The following is a 15,569-nucleotide window of genomic DNA, read 5'->3' as shown; positions in this document are numbered from 1 at the left end:
AGATCTTTCCATAGTTCTTTTAAGCACTCCGAGTTAGAGATGTTTACTTTTTGGCTGCAGTGTGGGGACCCCTGGTTGTGGGTCCTCTGCCTGCAATTTGTGGTGTGAAAAATGTAAAAAAAACTCAGACATGTTTAATGTTTCCCCCCCCCCCCCAAAATGCTTTATTAAAAATAATTTTACAATAAAACTTACAATGCGTGCATTTATGAAATATACTTTTGATTATAGTTATTATTGAATTTTTGACAAAGCCAATAGGTCTGCTTTATATACACTGATGTGCCGACCCCTTGATTAAGCCAAAGACCACCGCTTTTAATGTTTTGTTATTTAGCAAGTAGTTCTGCCTTTCTTAAAATGACACCCTTTAAATTGTTAATATGACCTAGTCAGCTGTGCGCTGCAATGATGAGTTGGGTGCCCAACTCAACACCACGAAAGGCGATGGACATCTTATTTTACATTATAAAATCCATAGAAAGTCACTGAAAAAATAGAGTAAAGTGTTGTTAGAGTTAGGAATTGCAATAATATGGCAATTTACATTAAAAACAAACTTAGAAATTAGAGTTACTAAAGAAAGGGACTCTATAGTTAAGTGAAAATGTTAGTTAAAACATTGCTAGGGATATTCTTAAGAACGTGTGGTAACCATCGCAAAAGTAACTTCACGCAACACTCAACATCGCAGTCTATTGCGGGTAAATTACACCGTGTTAACCAAGTATTCACAACATGGCGGTACCATGCGATAGTCTCCAGATAACGCGTCAAATGACAGCGTTAAAAACAAAGGCACACCGCAAAAATGCAAAACACAAACGCAAAAAAGCTCAGAAGAGGCCAATCGTGATACAAAAAGCAGCAAAAACCAGAGGCAGGCCTGCAAATCCCACGCATCTGGCGGGAAAATGCACTATAAAAGCTACAAAAACAACAGACCAGAAACAATCCAAAGTGCGTAGCAACATGGATGCACCCTGACCGAGCGCAGAGGCAAACGCGAACCCCACATGCCCCACAGACCACCAGCAAGGAACAATAGGGTCGGGGAAGGGTAAGGAGAGGAGGGAGAGGAAGACGGGGTGCAGTCAGCAGGAAAACCAGATCAGCGTCACAGAGGTGACAGAACACTACCATCGACTGGCCCACAATTAGACCACCGTGAATGCAGTCGGAGTGTCGAGGAGGCCAATAGAGGAGGCCAAGAGGCGTTGGCATGTGAAAAGCCAAACCAAGCACAAAGCCGCTGCCAACAGGAAGGCAGCAACGGTGACAGGAGGTGGGAGTCCTGCGCCACAGGAGGAGCTGGAGGAAACTGAGGTCACAGTTATCAGTGTGGAGACGGTGCAAGTAGTCGGGAGTCCAGACACAGCTCAGAAGGACCTGACACAGCATCAACAGGGTGAGTAACGACCAGGGACGGGGGAGATGGGCATAATGGCACACATGCACAATGATGTGTAGCACACTGCACACCCAAAATTACCCTGGAATGTTCCTGATCCCCGTGGCACACTGCAGCACACACACATAGAAAGAACAGCACATCCTAGGACAATATGGCACAAAGTGCAACACCGACACTGCAGAACAGGGGACACTACTAGGTCCACTCATGCACAGAAACAGGCCAATCACATTGAACAGAACAGGAAACTGTGAGATGCACATGTACGTGTACAACCTCACATCCGTCATGTAGTCCAAATGTCCACTGTCCCCCCTCAAATTGCCAGCACCGCCCAAACAGTCACAATGTACATTGTCGCACAGTCTGCATGTAAACAAGAACAATGCGCCAACATTCATGTCAGCTCAATGTCAACATGCATCTCACCTTCATATTGCAGAGGGACAAAAAACACCTCCAGCAGAGCAGACCAGACAACTCATCAGTGATGCTGGAGAGGACCCACACACCTTCGACACCGACGCACCACAACAGTTCATGGACATACCATGCAACCCACCTCCAGGAGCAGGGCTGCCAAGCTACATAGAGGAGAACCCAGCCCCTGCACAGACCACACAGAAGGAAGCACCTGCCACCACGGCTGGCTCCCAACACGTCACCGAGGCACACATCGCATTCCAATGCCAGGTGTCAGACTGCCAGAAGGCGGTGGCCGAACAGGTGCGGGTGGGGTCAGAACTCATGGAAACTGAACTACATCACATAAGGGGTGTCTAAGTCCCATCAGGGACCACCCACACCCCACAAAGGAGACCCACACTGCTACAGAGATGCATGCATTCACACATTTCCAGTACAGAACCCTGGCCCACTGAGCTCGGCCCACGCAGACTGAGCGGGTCCTCGGCGATCTCCAAGGGGAATGTGGCAGAGGGTTGCGGGGGACAGTGGAAGGTGTCCTCCAGGGCTTGATGCAGAGGGCAGTAGCCATCCGGAAGCAGCAAATGGAGGAGTGGAATGCTACAACCTTGTTTCCACCACCAATTCGGTATCAGCTACATGAGGATGAAGACAACCCCCTAGTCCATAGACTCAGACGCCACCAAAGTTCAACCAGAGAGTGTCCATGAGTGCCGGGGAACAGACTTAGTGGCACCAGGGCTCAGAGAGTTGTAGTCTGCAATGATGCCGGTACAATGATAAGGACTCCACCATTGCTAAATCAAGACTCTGTCCCAAATGTGTGACCAACTCGACAGCAGTGTAAGCAGTAGGCGTTTCCAGCAAGGGCCCACAGAAACGTGTGGTTGTGATGCTATGTACAGACTTAGTGGCACCAAATCGATGGGAGTATAGTGACTTAAAATCAGCCATAAACATCGTCCTCTGTCATAGTGTAATTAAGACTCAGTTCCAAATGTGTGACCTTCTAGTGCGCTGTGTATGCGGGTAGGGTACGTCAACGAGAAAGGAGTACTGCAGGCCTTGCTCGCAGAGGCTGTGATGGTCGGAGCAGGCTGCCAGGATCGCTGGCCTCGGGCTTGGAGCTTGCACCGGCATGCGGTGGGCCCTCTTTGACACACGCCGGTGTCGGCAGGTGAGAAGTGAGGCCTGGGTGCGCAGGGGCGGGCAAGTCGGGTTCAGGAACCAGCAGCCTGGGGTGCTGCATGCGCACAGGATCGCAGGCAACACCGCCCACGGCGACGGCATTGGCCTTGTGGCGGGGTGAGAGGCGCTGCACTGGCAGAGAGGTTGGGCATTCCGGAAGAGAACCACACCCAGAGCTACATGCTTTTTATTCACACCCCTACGCTGGCCTGGAGTAAGCCGGGCCAGCCCACTCCGCTCGGGTTTATGGGGGGGACGTAACAAGCTACATTTTCGTGATCTTCCCCATTGGCAGGGGTGACATGGTTGCGTCCACTACACTCCATACACCAGCGGTGTATGTTGACATAGATATGTGTGTGGTCTGCATACTGCAGTCTGGCCATCACATTCAGCTATTGTGTAGCTTGAGGTGCCATGCCGTTGATGGCATATGTACATGGCTGGCCCAGATTCCCACAGTAAGTTGGGCTGATGTGTCTGGTGGGTGGGCATGTTTTTTGGCATGTTGTATGTGAGTTTGTAACATGTGCATTCCCAGTGTTGCATGATTGTAGAGTTGAGGTGTGTGTTGTGTTCATTTGGTACTTGCCAATGAGCAGTGCATTTCCTTAGGTGCCATCCTGGTAGCACTGGTTGCTGATGGACTGTCGGGGGTTGTAGGAATCATGCACACTGCCTGGGTGGTTGATGTCGACGTTTGGTGGAGATTTCAAGGGGGGACTGCTATTGCCTGTACATTGATGAAATGCGTGTGCTTTCTGTTGCGATTATTGTGTGCAGTGCTGCCAGGGGGCACCAGTAGGACATGTGTGCAGTCAATTGCCTCCAAAATTCGCTGGAAGTCAGCTATGGCGTAGACGCCTTGCTTGGTTTACAGCTGTTCCTGCACAGTGTGGGGGGAAGTATAGGTACTGTGGTACCAAGCTGATGATGGTATCCAGGACAGGTTTGAGGGACTTTGATAGGGCTGGCTGTGAGACTCCTCTGACTCTGGCAGTTGTTGGTTGGTAGGTACCAGAGGCCAACAGGTGAAGCACGGCCAGCAGCTTTGTCTGAGGTGGGATGTTGGTTCTCCCTTTGAGCCTGTGGTGTGTAATGTCATTGTCTGGTGTTGGGTCTGTGAGGTTGGTGCGTTTTCAGGGGGTCGCTGTCTTTGCCTGCGCTGCCTCAGTAGGGGTCCGGTGGGGGGGGGTGATCCTGGGGGTGGTGGCGGTGGGTATTGTGGCCTCTTGGGTGTCCGGCCTGCATGATCAGTGGCTCCATGGCATCTGTTGCCCTTCAGGTGTGACTCTGGGCTCGGCTCACTTTTCTGGTGCATGCTGTCGTCTGACTTTGCACCATGTCAGAGCAGGTGTTAGTTTCCTGCTGCTAACTCGCCCTATCGCCTGTTTTATGGTCTTATCGCCAATCTGGCTGGTCGTTGAGAATGTTGCAGAGTGGTGTTGTCACGGCTTTTGGCACGGGAACTCCTACTCTGCATCTCATTAGCGATAGTTGCCGGGGTCATCAGTGGCGATGTTTATTGCAGCTGCTATTGCGGGTAAACTGGTGATATGGGCTGTTACCACCTGCTTGTGAATAGGGCGTTAGTTTTATCGCAACTTTGGCTGTGATAAAGTGCCGATAACACAGCGATAGTTCCTTGAGAATATGCCCCACTATTTTAAACAAAACCACTAGAATTCACCAGGTATAGTTATCGCAAGTAACTATAACTCATACCCTATAGTAACTATAAATCATGTCCTCGCCGTGCACTGCTAAATACCGCAACTTTTACATCACTTAAGGCATTTTCTCTGACTATCTAAAATCTTTCAAAAAAGTATTATGTGAAGTAGATGGCACTTGTTAGAAATAATAGAAGATGGAATACCTTCCCTTCTGAAGCAACCTTCTAAAAATTCAATAACAGAATCAGTTTTGGGATTACATAACCATTTCAATCCAAATTATTTTGAAAAATAATCTGATGATGACTAGAGCATACATTTTGCCATACCACCAACCTTCATAAAGTTCCAGCAAATCCTTTGCTAGTTCTTTTTATGGTGCCAGTATATACTCATAAATTGTATTTCTGAATTGGCTGTTTCCAAAACTTTATTAGAATTAGAGCACTGTTCACAATTTTGTTTTGCAAAATACAGGATCTGATCATTCATGTAGGGCCACCAGAATAGTTTTTTTTAAACTTTCCTATTGTGCTTTTGTGCTTGATTCCCCAGTATGTCCAAAGTGTGCTACGGTCATTAGCTAAGATTGAAAAGTGCTTGGGGGAACAAAACAAGACCCTTTCGGAATCAAATTACCCTCCAAATATAATATCTCTCTAACTGAGCAAAGCACTCTAACTTCTGAATCTAATAATTCTTCATTTGGCTAAACTACACAATAAAATTGTGAGTTTTACCCAAACTGACCTCATCTTGTGTTCCCTCGATACACTCATTTTCACCAATCACATGCTGACTGACATCCTCAACTGTAGCAAAAGCAATGGTGACCTATTTATTTCCTTTGAATTGTATGAACACAGCACACAAACCTGATGCACTGGCATTCATGGTTATAATGCTTTTAATGCATTAGGAAAAAGGTGAGAGTGGAGCAGCCTTAATAATAGTACTCAAACCATTTTGAAATGCAATATCATGTTCTCATTACCACACATACTCAACTCCCTTTTTTAGTAACAGTCTTAAATGAAATGCCATTGAAAATGTTCTCTACAAAAACAAGAATAAAACTCACACAGCTCCAAGAATGACGAAAGCTAATCTTGATCAGATGGCTAACAAACGTATATAATAGAAATTAATAAAATCATCTTTTTGAGCTATTCCTTCACTTTTGTTTATATAATTTAAAATTTTTCAAGTTGTAGATTCATCATTCTATCCCTGAGAATACCCAAGACCGTATCTAAGATCTTATTGTGTTTGGCAATGTGTTTTTCCATCCTGAAAAGCCACCACACCTTTGATACACATCAATTTCTGGAACACCAAGGCTACAGAGGCCAAGCCAAATTGCCTCCTAGTATATCTGAAAACTCCATTTGAATTAAATGTAGGTGTTGATGTAGGAAGAACTTCCAGTGAGTTCTATTTGGTGCTAAGCCAATTTCAAGTCTAGCATGGAAAATGCAATATTCCATCAATTTTAGCTAGTAAATCCTGTATGCATAGTAATGGATGGATGTTAACCACTATTTATTTATTTACAGATTTTAGATCAACACAGTCTCAAGTCATCCGTTTTCTATTTACCTAGCACAATTGTCGAAACCAATTCTGATGCATCAAAGAGTTTCATTTCCCTAGATTTAACATATTTTGTTTAAGATCTTGGATAAGTCTGATCTAGAGCTCATGGGAACATGCCAAAGTTTATGTTTCTACTGGACTAACATTTTCCTTAAGCACACTATTCTATGTAAACCCTTTTACTTATCCCTATCCCTTCCCCAAAACGTTGTGTCTTTATAATAATACACATTTAATGTCAACATCATTCAATAAAACAAAAATATCTTGTAAACAGTCCATTTCCACATAAAAAGACTGATTTTTCACACTCGGATTGAGGGTAACCCATTCTAGCTTGATGCCAACATCCTAACACAGTCTGACCATCAATTGCCACATAAAACATACCTACTATTTTCCTGTCTTGAAACTAAGTAGCAGTTATAAAGGATTCTAAATCATCAATACTCTTCCCTCCATACGCATATACTCTGACATCATTCAGTTTTAAATTAATGGCACAAAAATATTTGTCTGATATCATAGTAAAAAGTGACCCTGAATCAGCCATGGCATGTAATTTTAATTTTTTGTATGTAAATGCACAAATCAGTTCTTTAAAATATTCTTCGCCCAGTCTGCATTAAACAATCTCCCCCAAAATGCACATTTGCGACAATTAGTGTTACATACATCATCACAATTTGAATGTATATAATTACTTCCAGAATCTTCGCAGTTTTGAAATACATCTTGTTTGGATATACCTAAAATCATATTTTCACATTAAATATATTTTTCTGAAAACCCTGTATGATAGAAATTCTACCAGGCTTCATTTTCACACACGTGCTGGAAAAAAGACCAATCTTTCCACAATTAAAGCACTCTTTTCCAATAGCGGGACAAGACTTAGATAAAGAAATATGGGTTGTTGTACCTCAACGACTGCAACCTATTTTGTTATCTCTATGAAAAATATTTCCAATTTTTTCTCAATTTGTCCGATTTTATTTCTGGTCTAAATCCATCAAAATATTTCTTAGTTGAAATGACAGCAACGTTTGTTTTTTGTGATACATTTAAAGTCTTGAACAAAGAAATTGACACTCTTCCCAATGTCAATTGTGTCAGCCAGAGTTAGATTAAGATGCTTTAATAATTGGTCTAGAATTATTTCATTAGAATATCTGATGATAATTTAATACCTGATGTGCATATCAATAGTTACCAATCCAAACTTTGCTGCCAGTGTTCTTAATTTGGCAACATATGTGTTGATGGATTCATCAAGTAACTGACGGTGTGTATAAAGGGTGAACCTCTCCATTACAACATGAGGTTCTTCTGAAAATTACCTCCTTAGTCTGTCGAAAGCTACAGTAAAACAATCATACTCCCTGAGGCGACTACAATTGGTCTGATCGAAATTTTCTTCTACTATAGTACCTAATATATTTTAAAAATATATATTTTTTCATTTCAGGGGTAAAAGAGTTTTCATAAATGGCCAACATATACTTATTAAAAAGTCTGCAGACAATAATAAGGATAACAGAATGGAATAGCGACATGCGGGTAGAAGGCATAGGAAGGATATTGAGCATAACACAACAGTTGTAAATACATTACCACGTTTTGTCTATCCGTTTATATCCAATTATATTTTATTTGATATTATACGTACCTATATTTTGTGGTTATTAAAAGAAGCATACATCCGCGGGTTTAGCATTATTGCATTTATGGTGTTTGAGAAGACTATTTCAGCCAGGCTTATGTATCAAGTTTATGCTTTTTACAAGTCTATATACTGTTTATTTGCAACCCCGTGATGTTTTTGTTTTTTCTTATTTGTTAAACCGTAGCTTGTTTTCATGTGAAACACCCTCTTAACCTTGGACCGAGCCCAATGCAAATAGATGAGTACATGCATGCGACTGGGGTGAATGTGTTTTGGAGGGCTAGAACAAGATAACAGTCCTTGTTTGAGCAAATATTAGGATAAAATGAGGGACAGACCCTCTAATGAGATCATAGCCAGCAGTGTTCATAACCTATCATACCAAACGGATGGTGAATGCTTGTGGGATGGCAGCACTCTATTGACTGCATCACATAATATGAGCCCTGGCAGTGCTAATTTAAGTCTCTGCCACAGGTGTGCCCTGACTGGTGTCCCAAAGAGTGGAAGAAGTGGAGCAGTACTATATTACCACCTTAGAGCTTAATCTGTAAAATAATAAATGGCAGCGGCCAAAGTTGTACTCAGAGGCCCATGGCTGTCACTGCCAGATGCCAAGGTTCCCAGTTGCAAGTCCAGGTCTTTTCTTTGAATTTTGGGACTTGCAGTCTTGTTTATTCCGTTATAAATCCAGGACTCTAGGTCTCAGAATTCAAGCAAAAAACCTGCACTGGAGCAGCTGATCATGCATGGATTTGGGAAACTTGGCAGCTATGGTGAATGGTTGCTTGTCAGGGGAAATTTAAAAGTATGTGCTGATTTGTCTTGAAATGTAGCAGTATTTATATAAAGTAAACATAACGAAACAGAGTGCAACACAGCAACCACACTACAATACATAATATAGCAATAATGTAGTAAAAGCCACTGCAACACAAAATACAACAGAACAAATCACCATCATAACAAAATATCACACAATCAATATGAACAAACATTCTTTGCCACCTCCAGATACTTGCTTTCATATTATGGTGGTAATGAGTGTTTGCTTCAAGCACCGGCTTAATTTTCCCACAAGGACTGCATGTAGCCAGAAATGTGGTGTTATGCAGCCCAATGACTGTAATTCTCTCGTTTGAAGCCATGCCTGTATTTTCTCGGCTTCGTCCCCAAATGAGAAACAGGCAACGGTAATTGCTACATTGATAATTATTAGACCCGATGACACGAAATCCTTATCCATAAGACTGCTGCCACCTCTTGGTGATCATCCAGAACACCACAGTCAATAAAACAAACCATTTTAAAACAAGCACTGCCACAGCCGATAGATTTGTCTTTCATTTGTAATGCATGAAAATAGCATTGATGCATTCATGTGTCTGTATATGTTATCACATTAAAGCAAGAGCTATTGGCTTTGTTTAGACTGCTAAAGCCCATCCTGCAAGACTTTTTTCCTAGCAGATTTCAGTACATTTTCAAAGGGATGATTATTTTTCATGACAAGTATGATTAAAGATTCTCACAGTCTGCTTTTGCATTTCGTTATACTTTCTCCTCTATTAATCTTTAAAACAAAAAGTCCCCCAGAAATGTTGGCCCCACAGGCTACCTATAGGCAAAAACTGGTAAGTTAGATATTCCTTCAGTGACCTATACACACCCTACTAAAAGGAGAATTTATACACATTTGTGACACACACAGAGACACAGACACACAAAAACACACACACATATTTTTTTACTGAAAGCACACAGTTAAAACTGAATTATGGTTCTATCTGAACTATGTAAAGCCACATATATTCACCATTTATGGTCATCAATGCATGTAACACACTCCATAACTCACTCTTCACGGCACGCTGCCTACTATGTTACTTTCTTAACAGCTCTTTTCTTATTTACGTGCCAAAGGCACATTGGTGATTTCAGGATGGTGGGGGTCGCAAGTTATGGTGTGTTTTGATAACCATAACTGTTGGATTCCAGTGGCTTTACGCAGTTGAGACAGAACCATACGTCATTGTTAACTGTTTTTCCCAGTAAACTTAATTGTTTTTTTTATGAATGCGCTTAATTTCCAACTCCCACTGCACATGGGCCATGCCCTGCAGTCAACAATCTCTGTGTGGACAAGCCCCACTGTGAACGGCCTGTGCACTGGTGTCACACTCTCATTATTATAGTGTCTGCTTTTGCCTGTTTTTTTCACACAGTGTGAAACTCTCCAGTCATTCACAAAATGGTGGCCGAATCCACCATAAAAATGGTTGCTCACATGATCGTGATTCCTTTGTGACTTGCGAATATATATATATACATATATATATAATCAGAACCAAATGTTACAGAGACTTTATAGTTAGGCTTACATTTCACTCGTACAAAGCCAGAGAAATGCAAAAGTTATAGTTAGCTGATCTAATTATAACTCATGCCCCTGCAATGCACTGCTTATGACCTCACATATTACATCACTCATGACATGGTCAGTGGCCCCACTAGGAATGTATTCGTACTTCAACGCATTTTCATCTTCGTAGTAAAGATTTGACTACAGGCTTAGACCACACTTTGGTAGTTAATTTCTGTAATTTTTGTCTCCAATTTAGATTCACAACCAAGCAATAAATGAGTGAGGTTTAAGGTTCACTTTTCCATAAAACAACCCACAGACAATCAATCAATCAATCATAGCATTTGTATAGCGCACTACTCACCCGGAGGGTCTCAAGGCGCTTAGGAGCTGATTCTCTGGGTATGGAATCTCGATTCCAGTGGCAGCTCCACCTATCTAAAGTGGTAGGGCGGCTGCAGGGGGGATGGCTGGGAGCTCGTCAGGGGGGAAAGAAAATATATAAAAGTAAAAAAAGACGTACCTGCCACTCCGCTTCCGCTGACGGCCACCTTGCTGCTCTGTTCATCAGGCCAGAAGGGGATGGGCCCTAAAGGCACAGGCTCCACACCCAATCCTGACGTTGCTCTCAGAGCATGAGAGCAGCATCAGCATTGGTCTGAGCAGCCTTGTTTGCCGTTCAGACAGTGAATCGGTGCCTGTGTGTTTTCTCCAACCCAGCAGTGTAACGCAGCTGGGTTGGAGAAACATAAGTGCCCATGTGTGTTTGGCCGGCCTACGACAGCCCCCCAAACACACATGCGCACTTAAAAGTGCACACTACTCTTCCGCCCTGACATGCCCCGCCCTGCCCTATATTTATTGCGGGGCTCAGATAGACAGCATATATAAAATGATAACGGTGATAACGGTGGAGTGGTGTGGTTCACTGGTTAGAGGCGGCAGACCCGGGAGCAGAAGTCGGCCCGGGACCAGGGTTCAATTCGCGGCAGGGTCGTGGACCAGGGTCAGCGGACTCGACAATTCTCGCCTCGGTGCCTACTCTAACCTGGTGTCCCACTCGGCAACTCTGGGCATTAGCTTGCCTAATCTCCACAATGGCCCCATCAACGCCGGGGATGCCTGGCTCCACCTTGGGGATTCCCATTAGGGACTATCCCCTAGGGAAAGCCAGGACGGGTTCCCCAGCGGTATACAGCGCCGGGACGCCCCTTTGCTGGGGCAGCTGTGCGCTTTACAAGTATACGACATTTAACATATAACAACATTGTGATATTATCATCTTATTTATCATCTGCTGGCTGTAGGGCGACGCTCCTCCGCCAGTACGGCGGAGCCACCCCTGATCAGGGAATCATGCGATGATGTGTTCTCAGGGATTTTCTATGTTTCTAAGTCCTCTTTTTGCAATCTTGATTTCGTTTCCAGATCACTATGTTATCATTCACCTGTACCAGGATGGACGGGTACGAGAAACGAAAGAGACAAAGTCCGCAGCAGGCTGCAGTCCGGTGTGGAATGCGCCATACCTATTTGATGTGCCATTGGGGAACATCCAGGAGCAGCACCTCTGCTTAGAATTCACAGTGATGCAGGTGAGTGCGAGATGTGATAGGTTGTCTTTGACTGCCAGAAAGGACAGATCTTTGCAACATATTGCCATTTTAATAGGTTTATCGTCCTTGGTCGACTACCACTCCCTTCACACAGACAATTCTTAATCTACACCTAGGTCAAACTCCCATTGCAGTCCAAGAAATTGTCTTGAAGCAAACTGACTTCTATTTAAGATATTAAACTGAATCGCAGAGTCTTCTCTCTATTTAATTTTCTTCCATTTTTCAAATCTAAGAAAACACAAGTAGTCAGTTGAATATATACTAATACCAATCCATGCAAAGTGAGCAGAGAGAGACTCAGAAAAGCCTTCAAAGGTACCAAGCATTGGCAAAGTCAATTATACTTGCATTGCATTTAAAATTCTAACGAATGAAAAGTCATTTCTCTCTGGGTAGGTGGTAAAAAGAGCTTACTGTACTGCTTTTCTACCCACCCAGCTCTATCCACTCCTTATTGTCTCTAGAGCACTGCAAGAGATGACACCACCCTTTACATAATAAATGCTTTGTCATGACTGCCAGGGGTTTGCATGTCATGGAGGCCATCTTCAGCTAGTCCTATACCTTTTAGCATACTACACTTTCCATGATGGTCCATACATAAATGTAAACTAAAAAATATAAGCTAAATGTACCAGCATGGAAAGCAGTAGCTGGCTCGTCCCCTGCCCAAGTTAGGGGTGGTGGGGGGGAGCAGGCTGGGCCAGAGGAGGGAGGTTGGAAGGGTTTGGGGGACAGAACAAAGTAAAAAGAAAATAAACTTACCTTGCCGCCACCATCTCCCGTGAATCGCCTAGTCTTTCTTCTAGTCCTGATCGCAGGCTCCCAGCCCACCCTGCTGCCAATCCTGAAGCTGCTCTTGCATGAGAGCAGCTTCAGGATTGGCCAGAGTGCCGGCACCTTGCACTCCAAGGCAGACTGGGAGCCTGTACCTGCTCTCTCCAGCCTCAGCAACAAAGGTAGGACTGGAGAGAGCTTCCCTGCGCATGAGGGCTTTGGCCGGTCTGAGACAGCCGACCAAACATCTCAAACGCAGTGAAGTGAGTGCCCACCGCTCCCGCACCAGGAGTGTCATCCCCTGGACCCGCCCCAAGTCTCATCAGAGTCCTGGGGGTGGGTCCAAGGGATTAAAATAAAACGATAACAAAACAGGTTGAAAACCCATTCATTATCGTTTTATTTTCTGCTTGTGGCAGGGGGGCAGCACTCCTCCGCCCTAATGGAGCGGCTTCCCCTATCGGAAAGCGATGTTGACTATGAAGCCAGTGGCAGTTGAAAGTGATTTTCAGGACATGAGGCCAATTAGTAGCCATGCTTGACCTATCTGCAATATCTTGCATATAGTTTCCTCAAACCAAGTATCTTCTTTGTTTTGTTCCCAGGGCCGAATCTACAAGCGCAGCACAGTATTGGGTCGTGTCCAGATTGGAGTGGGTGCCCCTGAGGCAGGACTCATTCACTGGAAGGAAATGTGCAGTCGAGGTCATGTGGAATCAGCCCGTTGGCATACGCTCCAGCCGGATACATTTTAGACCAGGCCAAGAGCCAACATCTTGTTTGTTTCTGGAATCACAGCCCAAAGGAGCCAGATGGCATCAAGCCTAGCTTTTACGTCTTGCATGACTTTGGTAGGTCGTGGCTCCTTCAACCACTGAGCCGTAGCTATGGATGTTCTTGGTACCTGAGATGGACGGGTTAATGGTCTATGGTCGAAGATGGACAGCCTCTGACTCCTGGTCCCAGAGAAGCACAGGAGACATCTGGTGTGTTTCCTGTGATGTTGCATTAACTGAAACTTTATGTGCCCTGGCACAAGTCCTGTATATTCAAAGCTGGTAGTGACCTACAATGATGAACTTGGAGGTATTATTGTTATATTCCTGCCCATCCATGTCTTTGGATTAACCCATTCTAGAATTATTCAGAGCAAGGGCATGAGCAGTGAGGGCTTCAGCCTTCGGGACGGCTGTAAGATAACAGAATATCTTAGGTAAAAAAAAAAACTGTGGACGATTTATGTGTGTGTGTATATGTGAGTGCATAGACACATACACATACACACACACACACACACAGTGGTGGTTTCCACCATATATAGTTAGGACCTAGTTACCATAGAAAATAGATTTTTTGGTTTGCTAACAACTTTGGCACTGTTTGACAAATCTTCACAAAACTTTCTAAAGTAACAGGTCATCCACCTCAGCTCTTTCATGGAAAGCTTCTGGATGATCCACCAAGCAATGTATTGAGAAAAGTGGGGTACCAAAATGCATTTCCCTATGCTATTTCTAGAGGAATTTTTGAACAGCACTACTGCCAAAATGGCTGTACTGTATAACACAAAATTTGGTAGACATCTAGATTTTACCCAGAAAGTCTGTTTTTTGAGATTTGGTGTAAATCTGTTCAGTTGTATCTGAGACATTAAGGTTTAACATGTATAGATATCAGGACAGTTTGGTATGTCGGAGTCCTGTGGCCACGCAACTTCAAATAATAGAGCAATCTGATTGACTGAAGGGGCATTTTTTCCTGTCGGCCATCCTACTTCAATCAGTTCCATGGGATCTCGTGCACCGATTGCCTACCATAACATGAAAATAAATGTTGCAGTCACCATTACAGGGCACAGGGTCGCAATCCCCATGTCCTGAAATTTAAAAATAAAAATAAAGTATAAGGGGCCGGATAACCATTAAAAAAAGGGGGCGATGGGAGTGTCTATGGTGGGTTGATTGCATTGTGAAATTCACCAGGTATCATTTACTGAGCTAAAGCTAACTATAAAGTACGTCTCTGCCATGCACTCACATATTACATCACTCATGACATATTAAATGACATAATTGATGAAATTACTCATGACATCTCAAATAAAGTCCTTCAGCAAAGTTACACTAAATAAAATGTTATAGGGCAGGATTTATTTTTACTTCCACGGCATAAAATATATATCGTATATATGAATATATTTCAGAGAAAGTTTGCTGACTCTGTACTTTCTCGTTTTCAAATGAAAAAACAGTTTTTACATAGCTTATAACTTTGAATATGATTGCCATATCTGCACGAAATTATCCCAAAACTGTGTCCACTTCAGATTGATCCAGGAAATGTTAGACAGCTTGGTCAAGGGATGAAAAGTTACCAGTATTGAAGCCATTTGTGATGTCACCTGTGAGCTTTCTTTTCAGTGAATATGTGTATGTGTGATTTTGTAATAAAGATATATATATATATATATATATATATATATATATATAAGTTCTTAGTAGAGAAACATAATATTCTCTAACCAAGAATTACTAGTGCTCTCTCTCTCTCTCTCTCTCTCTTTCTCTCTCTCTCTCTCTCTCTCTCTCTCTCTCTATATATATATATATATATATATATATACACATATTAAGAGAAATCAATTTAGCACTAGTAATTCTTGGTTAGAGAATATTATGTTTCTCTACTAAGAACTTAAATAAATAAATAAATAAATATATATTGAAGCTCGTTTTTCCTCCAAATTTCAAATAGAGAAAACACCGCACTCAAGGTGGGGGGGGGCTCACACAAGGCTTTTAATGGCAAAACAAGAAACAAAACGTTTTGGCACAAAGCCTTC

At 43.1% G+C, this 15,569-nt stretch overlaps 1 protein-coding gene across 1 annotated transcript in view; it reads left to right on the top strand.

Annotated features, from left to right (window-relative positions):
• LOC144826622 (synaptotagmin-7-like) overlaps positions 1 to 15,198 on the top strand; it is a 236,625-nt gene extending 221,427 nt beyond the window's left edge. The window contains exons 4-5 of the mRNA XM_078685145.1: positions 11,760 to 11,926; positions 13,333 to 15,198. Of these exons, the coding sequence (XP_078541271.1) occupies positions 11,760 to 11,926; positions 13,333 to 13,482 (317 nt within the window). The 3' untranslated portion in view covers positions 13,483 to 15,198. The remainder of the gene's footprint in view (positions 1 to 11,759; positions 11,927 to 13,332) is intronic.
• The last annotated feature ends 371 nt before the right edge of the window (positions 15,199 to 15,569 follow it).

The sequence above is a fragment of the Lissotriton helveticus genome, chromosome 3_2, assembly GCF_964261635.1.
Source record: "Lissotriton helveticus chromosome 3_2, aLisHel1.1, whole genome shotgun sequence".
NCBI classification, from domain to species: Eukaryota; Metazoa; Chordata; class Amphibia; order Caudata; family Salamandridae; genus Lissotriton; species Lissotriton helveticus.
The sequence above is the reverse complement of the archived record's forward strand: the minus strand, read 5'-3'. Positions and strand labels throughout refer to the sequence as shown.